This window comes from Meleagris gallopavo, chromosome 1, assembly GCF_905368555.1.
Source record: "Meleagris gallopavo chromosome 1, MGAL_WU_HG_1.1, whole genome shotgun sequence".
In the NCBI taxonomy this organism is placed as follows: Eukaryota; Metazoa; Chordata; class Aves; order Galliformes; family Phasianidae; genus Meleagris; species Meleagris gallopavo.
In genome coordinates this window covers 91,489,931-91,511,182 of record NC_139404.1, presented here as the reverse complement: position 1 = coordinate 91,511,182, position 21,252 = coordinate 91,489,931, and the positions used below count along the sequence as shown (strand labels likewise).

At 39.5% G+C, this 21,252-nt stretch overlaps 1 protein-coding gene and 1 long non-coding RNA gene across 2 annotated transcripts; one reads left to right on the top strand and one right to left on the bottom strand.

Annotated features, from left to right (window-relative positions):
• Positions 1–3,763: 3,763 nt before the first annotated feature.
• Positions 3,764–9,084, bottom strand: LOC146545515 (uncharacterized). Its single transcript, XR_014887567.1, has 2 exons — positions 8,645–9,084; positions 3,764–8,574 (listed from the first exon to the last, which is right to left on the bottom strand). It is a non-coding gene; the product is annotated as an uncharacterized LOC146545515 (long non-coding RNA).
• CHMP2B (charged multivesicular body protein 2B) lies at positions 7,974–19,824 on the top strand. The gene is made up of 6 exons (XM_085240828.1): positions 7,974–8,140; positions 11,098–11,189; positions 14,134–14,328; positions 16,600–16,702; positions 17,726–17,832; positions 18,000–19,824. The coding sequence occupies exons 1-6, from the start codon at positions 8,107–8,109 to the stop codon at positions 18,111–18,113; spliced, it is 645 nt and encodes a 214-aa protein (XP_085096954.1). The 5' UTR covers positions 7,974–8,106; the 3' UTR covers positions 18,114–19,824.
• The last annotated feature ends 1,428 nt before the right edge of the window (positions 19,825–21,252 follow it).

Genomic DNA, 21,252 nt, shown 5'->3' with positions numbered 1-21,252 from the left:
ATCTACTTTTCAAAAAATAATTATAAAAATGTTAAATTAATTGAACCACACCTATTAAGGATGCACCCTTTCATCTCCTTAAGGCCTTCATACAAAACCTCTGCTGTTGGATTCATCAGCTTTGGTCCAGATGTTCACTGTTACAATGATAGATGACTGCAACATCTTCATGTCTCTGATGACTCCAACCTGGCTCCTTCTTAATTCTTTGCAGGAGACAGTATTCTCAATTCATTGCTTTGGTTACACCACCATTTTTGTTGCCATTTTCAAAATAGTTCTTTTGTTTATTCACCACAGACGATGTGTCTCCATTCAGGGCCTTCCCTATCCTGTGTCAATCTCCATACTACCTCACACACTACCCACACTGCCTCCTTCCTTCAGTTCTCATGAATGCTAGCTTTCTACAATCGGTTCTTTTTATAGGCTTTTGCAGCTCGGAAAGCAAATGGTATCCTGGGCTCCATCAGAAGAGGGGTGGCCAGCAGGGACAGGGAGATGATTGTTCCTCTTTATTCTGCTCTTGTGAGGCCCCAGTTGGAGTACTGTGTCCAGGTCTGGAGCCCCCAGTACAAGAAAGACAGGGAGCTGTTGGAAAGGGTCCAGAAGAGAGCCATGAAGATGATCAGGGGACTGGAGCATCTCCCTCACAAGGACAGGCTGAGTGAGCTGGGCTTGTTCAGCCTGGAGAAAAGAAGGCTGCAGGGTGACCTCATTGCAGCCTCTCATTACCTAAAGGGAGCCTACAAACAGGAGGGGAATTAACTCTTTGAAAGGGTAGATAACAGCGGGATGAGAGGAAATGGTTTTAAGTTGAGGGAGGGAAGATTTAGGTTGGATGTCAGGGGGAAGTTCTTTACAGAGAGAGTGGTGAGGTGCTGGAACAGGCTGCCCAGAGAGGTTGTAGATGCCCCATCCCTGGAGGTGTTCAAGGCCAGATTGGATGGGGCCCTGGGCAACCCGGTCTAGTATTAAATGGGGAGGTTAGTGGCCCTGCATGTGGCATGAGGGTTGGAGATTCGTGATCCTTGAGGTCCCTTCCAACCCAGGCCATTCTGTGATTCTTTGTTCTTAAGTTTGCTACTGACACATATCATTTGTCATCTTTGCTCTTATTGCTGTTGAAAAGACATGCTGTTAAAAAGATCTTTCAAATGCCTTCTTAGGTTCTTTTTGTCTTGACACCTTAGCATGGACAGTATGTGAGGCTTCTTGTTTCTTTGCACAGGCCAGACTGCTGATATTCATGCATTATTTCTTATTATAAAGGGAACGTGTGTTTATGTTTCATGTTTAACTCCTAAGCAAAAGCAGTTCTGTTCCTAGATAATAATGTAATGCAAATAATGAATGGCAGTAACATCATACTGAATTTCCCAGGTTTGTAATGCATGATTTTAGAACCACTTGTAGTGTTCTAAACATTATGCACTTGAACAGACAGACATATGTTCTCATACCTGAGCCTAATTGAATTATGAAGACTGGAGGCTTGCCAATGTGACTCCCATCTACAAGAAGGGTTGCAGTGAGGATCTGGGGAACTACAGGCCTGTTAGCCCAACCTCAGTGCCAGGGAAGGTTATGGAGCAGATTGTCTTGAGGGAGATCACACAGCATGTGCGGGGCAACCGGGGAATCAGGCCTAGCCAGCATGGGTTCACAAAGGGCAGGTCCTGCTTCACCAACCTAGTCCTCTATGATCTAGTGACCCATCTGATGGATGAGGGAAAGGCTGTTGATGTAGTCTACCTAGACTTCAGCAAAGCCTTTGACACTGTCGCCCACAGTATTCTCCTGCAGAAGTTAGTAGCCCATGGCTTGGACAGGTACACTCTTGGCTGGGCAAGGAACTGGCTGGAGGGCCAGGCCCAGAAAGTGGTAGTGGATGGAGCTAAATCCAGCTGGTGACCTGTCACAAGTGGTGCTTCCCAGGGGTCGGTGCTGGGGCCTGTCCTCTTCAGTATTTTTATTGATGACCTGGATGAGGGCATTGAGTGCATCCTCAGTAAGTTTGCAGATTATACCAAGTTGGCTGGAAGTGTCGATCTGCTGGGAGTAGCGAGGCCCTACAGAGGAATCTGTACAGGCTGGATAGCTGGGCTGAAGCCAATGGGATGAGGTTCAACAAGACCAAATGTCGAGTCCTGCACTTTGGCCACAACAACCCCAGGCAGTGCTACAGGCTTGGGGCAGAGTTGCTGGAAGACTGTGTAGAGGAAATGGATCTGGGGGTATTGATTGATGCTTGGCTAAACATGAGCCAGCGGTGTGCCCAGGTGGCCAAGAAGGCCAATGGCATCCTGGTTTGTATCAGAAACAGTGTTGCCAGCAGGAACAGGGAAGTGATTGTCCCCCTGTACTCAGTGCTGATGAGGTCGCACCTTGAGTACTGTGTCCAGTTTTGGGCCCCTCACTGCAAGAAAGACATTGAGGCCCTTGAACATGTTCATTGAAGGGCAACAAAGCTGGTGAGGGGTCTGGAGCACAGGCCTTATGAGGAGTGGCTGAAGGAGCTGGGATTGTTCAGTCTGGAGAAGGCTCAGAGGAGACCTTATTGCTCTCTATAACTACCTGAAGGGAGGTTGTAGTGAGCTGGGGGTCGGCCTCTTCTCTCATGTAACTAGTGAGAATTAGAGGGAATGGCTTCAAGCTGCGCCAGGGGAGATTCAGGTTGGACGTTAGGAAATACTACTTTTCTGAAAGAGTGGTCAGGCACTGGAATGGGCTGCCCAGGGAGGTTGTGGAGTCACCGACCCTGGAGATTTTCAAGGAATATATGGACGTTGTGTTGAGGGACATGGTTTAGTGAGAACTACTGGTGATCAGTGGATGGTTGGACTGAGTGATCCTGTGGGTCTTTCCCAACCTTAGTGATTCTATGATTCTAAGTCTTGATGCATTAAATCTTTATGTATGGTTGGTTACAGCTAATTTAAATATAACAACCTCACCGAAATGTAGCATTTTTTCCTGAATTTACACTAAATTTTATCTAAGATGCACATACAAGTAAGAAAAGCATTAGCAAAAAGGGCTTTGATTTAGGACCAACATATTTGTGTTAAAGGCAGATTATTTGGAAACAAGTTACTGAGCAATATTGAATCAAAATGACTATACTCAGCCATAAATTTATGGGACCCTCCAACTACCCAGGGTAATAAGTCTTGTATATTATTACTGGGAATTCTTTCAAAGCCCAAATCATTTTTAGTTTGCAGAGCTCTCTAATTTATTTTCCACGGTTGGGAGGAATCTGCTGCTAAACTAAAAATACAGTTTTACTCCCCCATTATCTCCATACATAAGGAGCTACAGAGCTTTAGGCTAGAATTAACATGAGATAGACTATTATGACTGTAAGAACATTTAGCAGTCCCCATTGAGTTCACACTTTATAATAAATATAAATATTCTCTCCGTAATCTCTCACTTCCCTCCCCCCGTCCCCTTTAACTTGATGCCTTGAGGAGTGTTTGAAGCTTATGATAAAATACCAACAGTATTTACCTGTTTTGTTGATAGCTTGGGTTGCCGTTTCTCCTTGGGCAAAAACATTTAAAAATACAGTATTCGCAAGTAAATGCTTTTAAAAGTATAACCCTTGATTTCAAAAATGCCCTACAGAAAAAGGATGTCCTACTGCACTTGATTATTGAAGCAAAACTAAATCTGCTTGCATATTTTATAATGAAGTTTCTTCTTTCACCAAGGAAGAACCTTGCAATCAGATGTGAAGGTTAAAAAGGATGCACTCTGCAACTCAAGAGCATTTTATTATCACCAATCAAGGTAATAATTAAAACCAGATTTCTCTAAGGAGGAGCTAGACATTTAATGGGTTTTACAAAGTACTGAATGTTATCCACGTGCTGAATGGTGCAAAGTACTTATGCTGTATTAAGATGATGCTGAAATTCAAAAAAACTGAAGTATAACCTTGCATATGTAAATATCTCTCTATATTTTGATACACTGTGTTTTCATACAATGCAAAACTTATTTGCCTGGTTACTATATTAAGAATTTATTTTCTCACCTCCTTGCTAATCCTCCAACCGCAGCCAAAATTATTTGCAAATATATCCAGGAGTAAAAAGTTAAGATGAAGACAACATCCTTTAAATGCTCAGAGATCCAGCTGACCAAAAAAGGCTTCAATCTATACAGTAACATCTCATGTTGAATAAACTGCAGTTTCTCACTTTTTTTTTAATTTCATCAGAAGCCTGTAAAGCAAATTTAGTGAACTACCAGGCAAAATATTGACATTACAGAATCCCTCATATAAACAGACAAATTCAGTCTCCACAGATGTCACACAGACCTCACAAGAGCAAAATAAATCAAATTATGATTCCATACCTAAATATGTATACCTTCTCTACCCTGCACATTGTAGGCCATTAAATACTTTTTGTTACAAAATTTACCTTTAAATTTAATTTCAGTGTTTCTGAAACTTTCATACCTGTATATTTGCCAGATGCAACTCCTTCTCTCTTCCAGTGAATGAGGTACTTTCCAGTTCTTGTGAGTTTTGCAGAAAAATTATTGAAAAGTTGCAAGACTTTTAAGACGGGAGTAAGATGCACGATGTAAAACTTTTTTTCTTGCATACATAATTTTTTTTTAAATTTGACCAAAGAAGAGGAAAGAATTTCAGAGCAATAATACCAGAGAGAACCTCCAGCATCTCACAGCTGCATCATTTCCACTACTTCTCTCAATCCTCTCCATCCTCTAGGACCTTCTTCATTTAGTCCTACTGTTTCTGCCTTTTTAATTATTTTTCCCAAACTTTTTATGCAGACTTTTTGCTCCACACACACCTTATACAATGGTCACTCATCCTCTCTTGCAGTTTTTCAGATCACCTTCTTCCTAGCTGCTCAGAGCCTGTTCTCACTGAATACCTTGCCATCACCTCCCTGCTCTGGAAAGGATGCTGTTTTCCGCATTACCAATGAGCACAATTAGAGATAACATCGTGATACATGCAAACAGGCTTCAAGTGAGTCAAACACATAAATCCAACCATAACTTTCAGCCTATGAAATAGTTGATTCTTGCACAGGAAAAAAAAATTCAAGCGTTTAATTGAGATGCAACTTAAATTTCTACAGGCACTACAGTTCTCTTCCTGATGTTTGCTTTTACTCCCTTTCTCAACTCAAACTAGCTTTGTATTTCAAGGTGTAAGGCACATAAGCCTTTACAGCATGATCTTACAAAATCCTAGTTAGACATGTAGCTGATGTGCCTGTTTTCAATGGAGCTTCTCCATGATAAAGCGTGTGCAAGCCTCTGTGGGACTTGGCACATACCCAGTTATCGAGGCCCCAAAGACACTTTTTACAAACTTATTTTATGCTTTAAGCATTTCATATAACAATACATTTATACAGTTCTTTGATCGTTTATCTGTCAGGTTCATCTAATTTTCAGCTTACCCACTTCATTCTTTACTACACATGGCCCCATTTAATTTTTTTTTGTATCTGCAGATGAAGGCCAAGAATAGATCAAACAGAGTGCTGAATTTGGGTCATTATTCACAAAACATCCCAAGACAGCCTGTCTTAGCTTGTCGGATAAAGTTCACTTGTAAAGTTTCCCTCACACTAGAAATGAAGATATGGAGGTCTAATAATTTTCATTAGACTAACTGATACAGTCAGAAAGCTTCAAAGGTTTAAAGCACAACCTTGAGAGTAATCTTAAGACTCATATTCACCTCTATTTTTTTTCTTCCAGGTGTGTCAGAAAAGCATTTTTCTGCATCAGCCTTTGTATCAAAAGTATGGAAAAGGTATGACTTGCAAGGGTATCTCCATATCAGTCATTTTGTCTGAGAACCTGAACTCATTTAGTTTTAAGTAAACTGAACCTAGTCACGTGGTTTAAATTAAAAATACGCTTAAATATTTAAATGGATCGCAGAGTAGCTTATGTATGCACACATACACAGTTATAATTTTTTGTACTTTCATTTGAATCTGCTCAATTTTGAGTTCATACAGAATCACACCATCCTTCCAAACCCCCACAGCAGGGACTAAGGTCTACAGTGACAATTGTTCCTTCCTTCACCACACTGCACTCACCCACAAATACACTGTGATTCAGACTACCACATGGACTTCATCTCTGCAGAAGAGAGCGCTTTGGCCCTCATAAATGCACTAATACTACTTGTGTTGATCATATCTGTAATGATAGAGTGGGCTAGGGCAATGGAAGCCAGCTGGCATCAGCTGTGCCTGGAACAGGACAGCACATGGACCCTTCCTACAGAGGCCACCCCCACTAGCCAAACCTTGCCACCTACACCCAATAAACAAGCAATAATAAATCTGAAGAAATTAAGTTTTTCACATCTCCAGTATATCAGTTCCCAACCAACTAGAGAGTTGGCTCCCAGCCAGTTCTCTTGAATGTTTTCATCAATGAGTTGAATACAGGAGTCAAAGGTATACTAAAGAAGTATGCAGATGACAAAGGTAGGAGGAACTGTTGACTCCTTCAAGAGCAGAGAGGCCTTGTGGAGAGATGGTGACAAATCAGAGGGCTGGACAATTGCCACTTACATGGAGTTCAACAAAAGCAGCACAGAGAGCAGGGCCTGGAGGGCAAAGTGTATAAGAAGCATCTGGGGTCCCCTGGTTGGTGCAGAGCAGAGGAGTTGAGGGGAGGTGGCATGATGGCTGCAGCCCTTCACAGGGAGCGGAGCGGAGGTGCAGGGCTGAGCTCTGCTCTCTTGACAGCGATAAGGCCTGAGGGAACGGCATGGAGCTGTGTCAGGGGAAGGGCAGCTGGGGTTGGGGACAGGTGCTGCACCAGAGGGTGGTGGGCATGGAACAGCCTCCCCAGGGCAATGGGCACGGCCATGAGTGCTGGAGTTCAGGAAGCACTTTGACATCACTGCCAGCCATAGGGTTTGGATTTTGTGGTCCTGTGTGGAGCTGGGAATTGAACTCAGTAATCACTGTGAGTCCCTTCCAGCTTGAGATATTCTGTGATTCTGTGATCATTGTTTCCCTCATCACAAGACAACATTCAGGAAGAAATTTTGTGGAAAAATGATTTTCTGGACGCACAGCTAATTAGCTCATTTGAAGAATAGTGTAAATTGCTCAGTCTTTCCCTCAGAAAAGTGGGAAACTGAATGTCCATCACAAGCTCTCTCCTCCCCTTCATCTGTGCATTTTTAATGCCAGAATTTCAGTTGTGCTGGCTAACTCATCTCCAACCAATCTGATGGAACAGATAATAGCAGACATACAGAAATAAACTTGCAAAATGTGTATGTGTTCACCTTACAGTGAACTGTTAAAACTCACAACATTCGATGTCATCACGCATGACCTAGATTTCAGTGTAGCAACTAGCTACTTGGAATTGATTTTCCAGAAATACAGATTTTAAGTATCACTGTCGTAAAATCCACATAAATCTTTACACTGTTGCTATGCTATTCCAAGAGATTGCTTTTCCATGCGAGGTTATAAAAGAGGGCTGATCAGGGACCATAAGCACAAAGACAATCTGGGAAGGCATTATGGCTAGATCTCAAAATACACTTCTATGTTACAATTGTTTGCTTTTCCTTACAAAACACACTAAAAAAAAAAAAACAAAAAACTTTAAATGAGTATTAAATATTCATGTACGTTCTTCAGCTATGATTTTTTTTTCTTATATTAGTTGGTGTAGACATTAACAACAGCTACGCTATGACTACCTTATTAAAAATTGAGGATTGTAATTAGACTCTGAAAGCCAGAAACATTATTACTTTTTACACTCTTCTCTCTTGTGCCCCACGGTAGCTACGAATAGGCAGCAGATGCCCGCTTCCCGCACACCGTGAACACCGACAGCTCGGGCTGCAGAAGGCAGCGGCCGACCCAAGCCGCCGCCGCAGCAGCAGAGGAGGGAGGCGGAGAAGCGCCGCAGCCCGGCCCTGGCCCGCCCCTTGCCTTGGGGAGGAGGAGCCGGGCGCTGTGCGCGGTCGGGCCGCTTCCTGGTCACCTGAGGAGGAGGAAGGAGCCCACTGAGGCTCAGGGGGCTCCGGCGGGCTCGGGACTGGCCGCCAGCATGGCTTCGCTTTTTAAGAAGAAGACTGTGGACGGTGAGCGCGGCTGACGGCGCCCAGGGGAGGGCGGTGACGGTGCCCTCGGGGAGGCCCGGGCCCTGCGTTTCGGAAACTCGGGGGGACTCAACGGGAGGCACCTGGGGGCGGTGGCGAAAGACGCCGTGCTGGGCTGGGGGCGGCGGTGGGAGCCGGACCCTGGCGATCCTCTTTCTGTGGGTGCTGGGGAAAAGAGAAGAAACGCCGTTCGTTGTCAGCGAGGGAACAAAACGAGCTGTGGGGAGTTGGTGGAGCCGGAATAAACAGAGAGACGAGTCGTGCCGGTCCGGGGAACGAGGGTTGTCTGTGGTGGCTTGGTGGGCGGCCGAGCACCGCCGTGCTCACCAGCACAAGGCTACGGTCACTGAGCTCGCTGCTGCACTTGTGTTGTGCGGGCCTTCCGACAAGTTGGTCTCGTCATTTCCACAGCCAGTCTGTGGGCAGAGTGTTCAAACAGTCGCAGCAGTGACCTTCTCGAGAGTAAAGCCAGAAAAGATTGCTTACCTCACAAGGAAGTCCAGCGCGCAGCTGTCAGCCCTCGCAAAAAGCGTTGCCTCATGTAGCCAACACCCGGGGCAGGGGCACAAGCCCCCAGGCTGGCTGCATGGTTTTGTGGATGCTTTAGCAAGGAGCTGGACTTGATGATCCCCAGAGGTTCCTCTCAACCTCTATGATTCTGTGATGTTCCTTGCCGGATCATTTGGGTCTTCATTTGAAAGCTGCGTGCTAAAAGTGACGCTGTGTGCCAGCCAATTGTACTTCACACAGGAAGAATACGTATCTGCTGCTTGTTCCTTCCCATTTCTGGTGCACAGTCTGTGGGGAGGAAGCAGGAGATGACGCTACATTCCCATGACAGCACCAGGTCAGGCCCTGCCAGCCATCTCTGGTCCAGCCGGTTTGCAGGAACAGAGGTGTGGCCTCCTTGCCCACAGAGGTGTGTGAGGGCAGGTGCCTCCTAGGGATGGCCATCAGCAAAAGGAACAAAGCTAGGAACTTGCTTCCCACTTTGCTGTGTAGCCGATACAAGTTCTCTTCTTGTCCCTCATTTGCAAAAACAAATGGAAGGGCTTATAATTGCAAGCAACCATTGTTTTTAGTGTGTTGCTGTCTTTAGTTTAAGCCATGCTGTGAGATCAAGAGAGGAAGAAAACTAGCATTGTTCTAGCCCATATGGTCTCAAGACAATTTTATTTCTTATTGTCCTGAAGTTCCTATTTCTTAAGTTTTCTGTTCTAAAGGAATTTGAGATACTATAGTTAGAGCAGGTAGTCTTGTATGTAGCTATTAAACCTTTTTCTTTCATTTTCACGCTTGCAGCTGTCCAAGTAAAATCAGTTTGTCTGCCTTTCAAATTACTTGCCTGTAGCATTGTATTCACAATAATTCTCACTGCTGCTTTGCTCATGTGTACAATGTAGCGTTATGTTTTGTATCATCTTTCAGCTCTTTGTTAATGTCCATTGAAAACTCTGTTTCCTGAGGATGATCTTTATGTAATTCTGGGAGTAGTGGTAGCACTGCAGAAGGGAGTCTGTTTTCACAGAGTTTGTTTGCAATATATGTTTATTTGGTTGAAAACATTTGGTGGGAGTGGGCAATGTATATGTACCTGCTACTGAAAACTTTTTTTTTTTTTTTTTTTTTTTTTAATTAGAACCTATTCAAGGTTGAATTAATTTCAGCCCTGGATGTTTTACAATATTTCTTAATGGGAGAAAACAGAATCTGAGTGCTTCTTTGTATCTAGAAAAATTGCTGCCAGCCTTAAAAAAAAAAAAAAAAAAAAAAGTGACTGTGTATCAGCAATTGATCTTTTATATCCTTTATGGCTTTATTTCTGTTTGTAACTATCCATTTACACTGATTTTTCTCATGCCTAAACATTTTTCAGTACAATAGCAGAACCCTATTTCTTTCCGTGGATTAGACACAAAATTTAAGTGACAGTGTGCTCCTTTTAAATTTCCATGCAAAGTTTATCTAGTAGTAGATATATTCATTAGAAGTAGATGAATCTCCTCCTAAAAGCACCAGTTAATTTCCTTTATAAAGGTCAGAGGATTCTGAGTCAGATGCAGGCCTCTTACCTTTGCCCAGGTGAATCACACCTATGCACCTGCTGTAAATTCTAACAAAAGTTCACTGCAATTGGCATGACTGATGCCCATATTGTAAGAAATTCTTGCTTTTCGTAAATGGATATTACCAGTTAGTAAGCAGAATGGACAAAACATCTGTGGAGGATGTTACATTTCATGTGATAGTGTTCAAGCATCTGCTTACTTCATCAGTTGTCAGAAAACTCTATGCTATAAAGTCCTCCACTTTTGTACTGAAATACTCTTAGACACTTATTAACTTTTGGGAAGAGTGTGAGAATTCTTGCTTCTTGGTCTGACTTGTAGTTGAGTTGTAGAGATGTGATATATTTATGGAGGAAAATAATCATCTCTATTGAGCCAGAATAAGGTCAGAAGCAGGATCCTGGACTTGCATTTAAAAGCATCTTCACTGCTTTCGTGGACCTGAGAACTCCATAACTTCTCTGGAATCATCTGTATTAGGTTTCTTCAGCTGACTTCCCTGTTGCAGGTCTGACTTGTGAGCTCAGATTTTGTCAACATTGAATGTGTTAATCCTGTGTTACAGCTGAAACTTGCAGAAAAGTGTTTGTATCTCATCCTTACTGGGTGATTAAGGATCTTGCTGTGGTGCAAAGGTTACGCTAAGTTATATGGCCTATGCTGTTGAAACTATGCTATAGTTACACTGTGTACATCAAATTGTATTTTGTCTGTATTTCATGTATTTGAGATGATGCTCATAGTTCTGGTAGCTGACTTTGTTTTGAACAAAAAGCTGTCCAACATACAGCACGCGTGCAGAGTGCTTGTCAGACAAGATGTTTATGTACTACTGAAAAGTTTTCCTAACTGTAAATATTTTCTTTCCAGATATAATAAAGGAGCAAAACCGAGAGCTAAGAGGTACACAGAGGACTATAACCAGAGATAGAGCAGCACTTGAAAAACAGGAAAAACAGCTGGTAAGTAGAGCAGAGAATTTCATTTTAAAAACAAACAGCTGCCTAACGTAACAACTTGTAAAGTGCTAAAGATAGTACTCAATGGGTAACAGTTGAACGCTGAAAAAATTGGCTTCTCCTTTTTGACTTTTCAGTTATTAAAATTTTGTTGGAAAACAATTTAGAAGTGATTCTGATGCTCAATCAGAAAGAGAAAGAAATCAGGTAGAGAAAGAAACAATACATTTGGATTTAATCACTACATTCAAATTTTTTCTCTCCATTTTTAGCATCCTCTATGCTTCAGAATGTGATTTTTTTTCATACTAGGCTTTCAATCAATGGTATAATAATGGAAAGACTGAAAGGTGTTTATGCTGACAGTTTTTATGACTGTAGGTATTATGAATAACTCCTCTAGCATTATTCTTCTTGTTCAGCTAGAAGTTTCATAAAACTAGCCAATAATGTTAAAAATATTTGCCTAAATTAAAACTTCTTTAAAACTTCATGTGTGGGAGCTATCATGTATTCAATGAATGGATGCTGCAGCTGTGTGGCAGCATAATTAGATAAATGGATGTGACAGATGGTGTGGTTTGATGCATGAAGACATGCTCTGACTGGGAAAAGCTATGTAAATCCAGGCAATGTTTCAGTAGCTGCTGAGGTGGTGTTTCATGACAGCAGGCCTTGAGAGCTAAAATGAGGTCACAGGTTGTTTCTTGAAGCTTTACAACAGGTAGGTTGTAATAGATGACTCACTGATAAGGCTTTTTCAGTAGGAAATATTCTGATTCTAGAAATACCTTAATTTTCATAATTATTTGTGACATTAAATTCTATCAGAAATTTTTTTGATATTTGGGGAGATAAAAATGAAATTAATTATGTCTTCAAAAAAAGTTAAAATGTTTTTCAGTTAAGACAATTAATGGAGAACAAACACTGCTTTTTAAGAGTCAGATCCGATTTATCTATCAGTCAATCTCAGAACATTTTATTATGTTCTTTCCTCTGAAAGGGAATCCCTGATACTATGCAGACAGTTCTATTTCAGTTCAGGAACCCAATATGACTATATTAATTTGATTTTATTTTTTTTAGAAGAACCTAACTGAGTTGGATAAGCTAGCCCCAAACCACTGAAAAAAAGCCAATACCGTATTGCAGCTTGCTATCCAATTCTGCTAAGTTAAGAATGAAATCATATATATATTATCAATATTATATATTGATTTATTATCTGGATTATTTGTAGTGATGTAGCAGTGATTGATTTTGGTTTATCTTTCAAAAAAGTCAAGTAATAAATGCTACTTAGTACTCTCATTGAGAGAATCTTTATTTGCAGCTGTTTGCTATTAAAGAATTCAGTCTAAACTAATCACTTTAATCATTTGCAATATTTGAGGTATGGAAAAAAACAAAATTCTGGGCCTACTATGGAATTTTGTTTTTGTGGTCTCTGTGAGCTACTTATCATAGAATCATAGAATGGCCTGGGTTGAAAAGAACCACAATGATCATTTAGTTTTCAACCCCCTGCTATGTGCAGGGTCACCAGCCACTAGACCAGGCTGCCCAGAGCCACATCCAGCCTGGCCTTGAATGCCTCCAGGAATGGGGCATCCACAACCTCCTTGGGCAACATGTTCCGGTGCTTCACCACCCTCTGTGTGAAAAACATCCTCCTACTACCTAACATCTGTATAGGAAGAAGATATCTTTGCATTTATTTCTGGCCTCTAATATTTGAATAGTCTTATGTTCCTTACTTGCTGACCTGCATTTTGAGTTGAAAATAGTATTTATAACACAGGTTTTCAGGGAAGTCCTTGTGCTAGTGTCATCTCTATAGTAAACTTAACCATGGTCCTTCCTAGTTGTAAAGCTAATGCAATGAGACAGTTTATATTTGCCTTTAAACATGACTGTTTTCATATTGTAGTAACCAGTGTTTACTTTTTCAGGGCAACATATCTTCTTATTAGTACATTTTTCTGGACTACTAGTGTACATACAGTGAAGTATTTGTATTCCTGTAGAAGGTATATTTTGATGAAGAATTACAGTGCTGGTCTTAAAGCTGCTTTTGCTTAATGGCAGAAGTCAAAATGCACAACTGGCCTCGTAAGAAGAACTAAGTTATTATGGCAAGATCTTCTTAAGGCTGAAGAAGAAAGTTGTTTGGAAAGTCTGTATTAACAAAAACACAAATCAAAAGGCATAATTTGAAAAAAATCCCTGCTAACAGAATTATTTGTGCCAAACTTTTCCCTGATATTTCTATACCTGCAGGTTCTCTGAGCTGATAAATAAGTTTGTTTCTTGTTAGCCAGTAGTGTCTACATTAAGTGCATGTTGTTGTAGACAAATTACAGTGCTTTTGTTATGTGGTAAGTTCAGGTAAGTGATGTGGTCAAATAGAGCCTTTGTCTCCTATATTTATTTACTTATTCCCCCAAAATTTATCAGATTATCTCTGAGCTGAAAAACTAGCAGAGCCTATGGCCTCTTCCATGAGCAGTGCAGCAGGAGTGCTAGTAAATGCAAGAAATCAAAAAAGATTAGTCATGGCACTAATAATTGGCTGGACATAATTATTTCTTCACTTTTTTTTTTTTGAAGTGTTACTCCATACCCAGACATAGAATTGAATATTCACATAGAAATTAATGTGACGTTATGTAAAAGTTGAAGTGAAACCTTTTGGGGAACCGTGCCACCATACTACATGATTCAGTTTGGGTTTTAAATACAAAGCATGACAGCTTTGTATTTATTCTATGAAATAACCTTGAATAACCTCAGTAAAAAATCAGTTAACTGTTGATATAACTTAAAAAATCCTGGAAAAAAGAAAAGCAGTAGGAATAGTTAACACTAAAAATTCCTGAACTTGAGACTTTATTATATTATTTGAATGTTTGTTTTTGTTGTTTGTTTGTTTGTTTTTAAATAGGAATTGGAGATAAAGAAAATGGCTAAGACTGGTAATAAGGAAGCCTGCAAAGTGCTGGCAAAACAGCTCGTACAACTGCGGAAACAGAAGAATCGAACGTATGCTGTTAGCTCTAAAGTCACTTCTATGTCAACTCAAACAAAAGTCATGAACTCTCAGATGAAGATGGCTGGAGCTATGTCAACTACAGCAAAAGTAAGGTGTTACAAGCATATGCTGCGTTTTAATGTAAACGTGGAGTTATTTTGCATAGGGTAACTAAAGGAATCGAGCGTAGTGCTTACTACCATGAGCTGTGCTGAGGATACAGTAGGGGAATATAACTTGATTTGTATTATGAATTCTTTGTCCAGGTAGTCCTGCCAGTTAAAGCCTAACTAGGAGTATCTTCTTGGTCCAGACATCTGTTAAATGTTTGCATGATAAAATTCAACTTTAAGACCAGTGGAAGGGCTTTTCCAGTGGACAAAAATAAACCACCACCACAACCAGAAAAGCGACAGGCAACCATGCAATTGTAATTTCTTGCTTGTATGTCATGTCACAAGCAGTTTTTAGTGGGGAAAAGGTGGGGAATGCTTCATTTGGAAATCAAGGCAGTGTATAACAGCAGCTTTATAGCTTGTGTGAGGTAGGTTATTACTTGAGATGATACATTTCTAAGGAAATTTAATCTGGGATTCCCTGTCATTTTCACTCTCCATGCTCTAAGGAACCAGTATTGCATTAAGTTTTCTCACAAATCTTAGGTCATAAAAGACTCTGAAAAATCTCAGTTACCTTAATCTTATGAACTTTTTCCCATTTCCTTGAACTGATAAATAAGGAACTTGCTTTTGGCAGCAGGATTGTTCAGCTTGAAATGTAGAAAACAGAAGATGCACGCATAATTGCAGATAACTAGTACTTCTGTCAGTCTGAGATAAATCCAGTTATGTGCCTTGCAGCTAATGCAGAAAGTAATTATTGCCGTGAAAAAATATTTAGAGGAGTATGTTGGCAGAAACGAACTCATCCAGTGATGAAGTTGTAGCTCTGCAGCAAACTTTATTTTGCAGGACTAACTCACAAAGAGTGGTGTGTCCGACTACACCACCAATCAGGCTGAACAGTTTACTGAATGTATTCCTATAACAGTCTTGCATGGGAACAAATTGATCTTGCTTTTTAATTAATTATTACATCAGTGGAAAAATATATGCAATCAGTTGCCTCAAGAGGCATAACAAATACATGAATGCAAAACTTCCAAAATATCCTCAAAATGCTTTTTAGCCTTGTGTGGCACTAATTTTTTATAAAGTCCAGTGAGTAGTCACTTGTTTTTTAATCATGGGTCTGACCTCTACTTGCTAAAGATACATAAATCAATGTAGTACAAATATTTTTTATATTCATCTGTGAGTAGAAGAATTCTAAAGAACTAACACCCTACAAGTCCAGAACAAATTCTTCAATTAAAATAATAAGAATAGGAACACCACCTTTGAAAGTCAGGTAATGTCTGAAGCATACTGTTTTATCATTATTGAGATGGTGATCAGGCACTGGAACGGGCTCCCCAGGATGGTGGTTGTGGCACCGAGTTTGCCAGAATCCAAGAAGCGTCTGGACAACGCTCTGAGTCATATGGTCTGATTTTTGGGGGTGATCCTGTGTGGAGTCAGAGGTTGGACTTGATGATCCTTACAGATCCCTTCCAGCTTGAGATTTTCTGTAGTCACTGCAAGCAAAATCAGAAGTGAAAGAAGCAGTGCTTCTATGGAGCTAGTAGTGGCTGTACTGGATAATTAAAGGGATGCTATCAAGCCAACTGTTACCTTCTTGGATATACTTTTTCACTTATATTGCTCACACCTATATTTGAGTTTAGGCATCCCATGAGAGATGTAGAAGCATATATAAGCAAAAACAGCTGTGTACTTCTGGTAAAACAGTTGATCTGTACTCAGTACAAGAGTTTCACTGTAAGCTAATGTGAGCACTTACGTATTTGCTTTTCAGAAAAAAAAAAAATCATTTTTCCATGAAATTGTATCATAAGGAAATGATTGCAATTTAGTTCTGTCCTCTAGTGGTGGTTGAAATAAGTGTTCTTCAACCAAATAAAAAACCTACAGCCATTTACCTCTAAAATTGTATGGCCTGCAAGGAAGAAAATGTTTTCCCTTTCTTTTCATTCAGATCAGGCAGATTTTTCGAAGTGTAAAGGTGCAAGAAAGGCATATACATTTAAAAAAGTTTATCTATTAGGTTAGTAGAAAGCAGTATTTCTTACTAGGTGCAGACTGTACTATTGATCTATATATCTGCAGTTCTCCTGGCATGTAAAAGAACCAAAACATGCGAAATTTTGACTAAATTGTTTATTTTATTAGAGAAGTTTTATTCCTTCTTAATGCATATATTGGCCTTTATTACTGTCTAACTGTATGATAATGGTGACTTTTCCCCCCATATTATTAGACAATGCAAGCAGTTAATAAGAAAATGGATCCACAAAAGACACTACAAACTATGCAGAATTTCCAGAAGGAAAATATGAAGATGGAAATGACTGAAGAAATGAGTAAGTTCTGCATTTAGGGAAAATAGCTAGCTGCATCCCATAGTTCTCTGCAAGAGTTTAAACCAGTGTAGAAATACAGATGTTTGAGGTTTCATTTCTCCAAACAAAGAGAGTGATAGCAAGTGAAAAGCAAACAAAACAATGAATGTCTGAGCAGAGAGGCTGCCTTAGGCTTTTTAGTAGCACTACTTCAGTAGCACATAAATCCATTCCTTCTTCATGTGAAATGCTCATCATACTTCCAATAGGAACATCCTGGAAGGGGAAGGGGTTCGAGACCACTACAAGGCTTTGTTGGCATAACCTATAGGAGGTCATTGGAAAACTGTTTTACCTGTAGTTGATCATTCTGTATATGATTTTTGTTTTGGACTGTTAGCAATTCAAATTTAACTGTACATGCTGTTATGAGATGTATTTTATCAGCCTATACTGATTTTAAGCCACAAACTTCATTTTGGAGGGTGATAGATAAAGCAAGTTTTTGTTTCTGATTGTTTTTGTCCTTTACCAACTAGACTACAGAACTTCTCAGTGTTGCTAGCACATTTTCTTTGCCATGCTAATCCTTGTCACTGTATTGGTCCTAATACCATAGCATGAACTCAAAAGAACATTGTTGAGCAGGATATCAACACTTCACTTTCCCAGAATTGTATTGTTGCAATGCCAAAATTAGGTAACAATTCTGCAACTTACTTGGAAGAGGGAAGGGATTTTTAGGGAACTGTAGATGGTGTTTTTGAAAAAAAAATATCTTAAAACATAGTGGAGTAGTAATAGAGCAACTGAGCTATTTCACTGAAACCAAACATTTTTGCAAAAGCAGTCATAATTGTATCATGTTATACCTCCCCACATTTGCAGGCTTTGCAAGGCAGAAATAAGAAAACCATCTCTAATATACTGTTGCTTTTTCCTGGTATCTTATTCAGTGGTATTTTTGGAGGGTAGAAAAACAGCAGTAGATTTTTGTAGTCTCTTTGCATAATATAATGTGGTGTTTTTTTTTTTTCTTCTAAGTTAATGATACTTTAGATGATATTTTTGATGCTTCTGATGAAGAGGAGGAAAGCCAGGATATTGTTAACCAAGTGCTTGATGAGATAGGAATTGAAATCTCTGGAAAGGTATGGGTATTTTGAATTATTTCACATATTTCTTCCCTTTTGTTGATTTCCACCCACCCGCCCCAGGTATTTTTTTCTAACATCCTTTATTTTAAAGTCCTGTTCTAGTAGTCAGGTTCTCATAAATTGTATTCATTTGATTAAAGAAAGTTTCTGTCTCTTCCTAGATGGCCAAAGCTCCATCTGCTGCCAGAGGTTTGCCATCTACATCAACATCAAAAGCTGCTACCATATCAGATGAAGAGATTGAACGGCAGCTCAAAGCTTTGGGAGTTGATTAACTTGATGGCAATAGTCTGTCTTCTAATTATTCAGCTGCAGACAAATGTAAAAAGTGCAAATACTTTTTCAATGCAACTGATGCCTATGAAAACTCTGAAGCTGCAGAAATGACATCTTCAAACTGATACTCTGGAGGGAGGAGACCACTTTGAATCAACTGATGGGAGAATTACACTTGCTGTGTTCGTTGCATGCCATTGTCTTGAGCAGTGGACTGAAGAGGGATGTAGCTCTAATGATAAATTTATACACAGTCTGAATTCATTCTCTGTTGAATTCAAAGTTTTCTTCTCAGTTCCTTTTCTGTCCTTAGAATTGGCAGTTCTGTAGCTGGTGGTGTTATCTCCTAGGATAGCACCTGTATAAAATATATCATTTTTATAAATCTATTCCTATAGAAGAATTATTAATCTGTCATCTTGGCAGAAAGGAAACTTCACCTTTACTCTTAGCTGAAATTATTTTGTTTTGATGAGAAATAGCCTTGAAAGTCCAGCAATTTAGGCAGAAAGAAAAAGCAGTTTATGCACTTCTTTCAAGTTTCTGCAATAACTTTTAGTTGACTAAATAGCTGATTATTCTTTTTATCAAAGGAGGATACAGTCGTGCAGTTAATTCTACTGGAAAGGGATTTAGATGTTAGTGAACTTCAATGCATGAAAGGCACTGATTGAACTCTATTGTACTGTAACCTAACAGTATTTCTGTGCCTTTATGTATATAAATCTAGTACTCTTGATTTTTTTTTTTTCTAGGATGAGTCTTTGAAAGGAGGGTAAACCATAAGAAGGATAGTTTTCACAAAACTTTATGGCAAGAGCTCTGATTATGCTCAGTGATGTTTAGAGATGCATCTTTTCAGAAATGCTACTTCTGCATCTGCAAAAAGGACATTTGCCTGAAACATTTGTATATATATTTTACAGTATTTCTTAATGGGAGATAACTGTGCATAGTTGAGTTTACTAAGATACAATTGAGTACACTGATGATAAGCTAAATCTAATTCTCAGTTATGAGGACAATTTTGAATGATACATGATAATTACTTGTCAAAACACTACAATAAAAGTATTCTGTTTCCATTAAGGTTTTTTTTTTTTCTATGGTCTCTTAGCTGTATCAGCATGATTCTGGCTTTAGGTGGAATACGTTTGACTAATGAAATAAAAACTTGACATTTTTCGTAGATGACTAAGTCTGAGAATGCAGTTCCCAGTCACAGCTTTCCAGATAGCATAAAGTTCCTCAGGCCCTTACTCTGCTGTATATTATTTGCCTGGTTGTGCTGGTATAGTGGGGCTGTTCAGCAAACAGAAACAACAAAAGCACTGTTGTTACAAAGAAGAAAGTAAAATACCTCTTAAGATTGAAAACAGAAAAACTTTGAGGTACAAGTTTCTTAAAAACACTTTGCTGCTAGAGAAAGTGCAGGAGGAAACATTAACTTCTGTGAAACTACTGTTGTCACACCATCTGCTTTACGTTTGAAATCAGCAGAGAAAAAAAGCATAGGTGAATCTTCATATGTTTTTTTTTTTTTTTAACATGGATGTTGATAACAACTAGGGAAAGTAAGGGACATGATATTAATTTGTGAGGCAGTGGATATGAACGTTTAAGTTTATATATTGCCTATCTCTCTGAAATAATTTTTTTTTTAAACAAGTTATTTTGTAAAAATCTAATAAAAGTTTTTTTTATTCCACAGTGGTTCTTTCCTCTAGAAGTTAGTCCTAAACATCCTTCTCTTGGTGGGCTTTCTTTGCATTGTTAGATCAGTTAACTTGCCCCTGACTTTTCAGCACCTGTAAGATTTCTGATACCATTGCTACTTTTGGTTTTGGGGTGTTTGGGGAGCTCTTTGGGATCGACAGCTACAAAAGCAAAAACCACTGATGCAGTGCCAGCTCTGTTTTCTTTCTCAGTATCTCTCCTTTTCTTGCCTTTTAAAGTGTTAAAATCCAAGCTTACTGTCACAAAGACAGCAGGTAAGGTCCAAAGCTTTTGACTGACCTGCTATCCAAATTACACAACTTTTTTTTTTTTTAATAGCCCCATTCTTAAACATAAGTTTACCTTTCACCCAAGCAATAAAGAAGCATAACATTTATTGAGCATTTTCAGAAGTTGTCTGTGGGCCTTTGGCTCAACATTAAGTATAGATTTTGACTAAGTTTGCATTTCCTTCTTGAAAAGGAGTTTCTACTCCTAGGCATTGAAGGAGAGACTGTACTGCAAAGTTAGGTATAAAGTGTTAGTGATTGTATTTTGGTTGAAGACCAAGACTTGTGTCCCTTCTGAGTGAAGTGCATACTTTATTCTTTCAGCAGTTGTTAAAACTGGGTGATGTTAAAACTTCAGTGATGAGCTTTTTCCTGTATCTTTAGGGTCCGTGAAGTACAGTAATGAAGGCATTACTATTTGGCATCAGAAAGATTGCTTATCTGAAGTCATCAAGATCTGTGCAGTGTTTCTGGAGACAGTTATCTAAAGTTCTGCAGCCCTAATTAACATGAAAATCTTTCAGTAGCAGAATAAAGTGTTTGCAGGTTTAGTTACATTTATTTCAATTCTATAGTTACATGTTTTGTAGCACTCTGTAACCAAATTATATCTCCCTACTAAGAAACAAGTTTTTTTAATATTATTTTGAGTAGACTAAAATGACAAAGAAACCAACTCAGTCCCTCATACTCCTTTATCCTCGCTTACACCTTAACAGGAACTGAAAGTCTTCTATCCAGAAAGAACAACACAATTGCTTGATGCACTTAAAAACAGCTATACTGAGGCAGACCACAGTCCATGTCACACAGAATCGCACTCTGCTGGTGCCTGTAAGACCAAGAAAATGAACAAGATAAAGAAAATAAAGGTTGGAAGAGAGATTAGGAGTTATCTATTGAAGTTAGGTTATTTCCAGAGGGTACATAATTTTACTGTATATGGCAGTTTGAGTGGCTTTCTCTTCTGCAGGCTTAGTCACAGGAATGAATTTTGGCATTCACATTTTCTTGTAGAGGAATTTCACAATCTAGTCCTTACCACACTGAGAATCACTGTTTTATGTTTTCTTTTTAACTTTACACGTTGACTTATTTCTTATATTTTGCAAGGTGGTGAAGAACCTGTCTC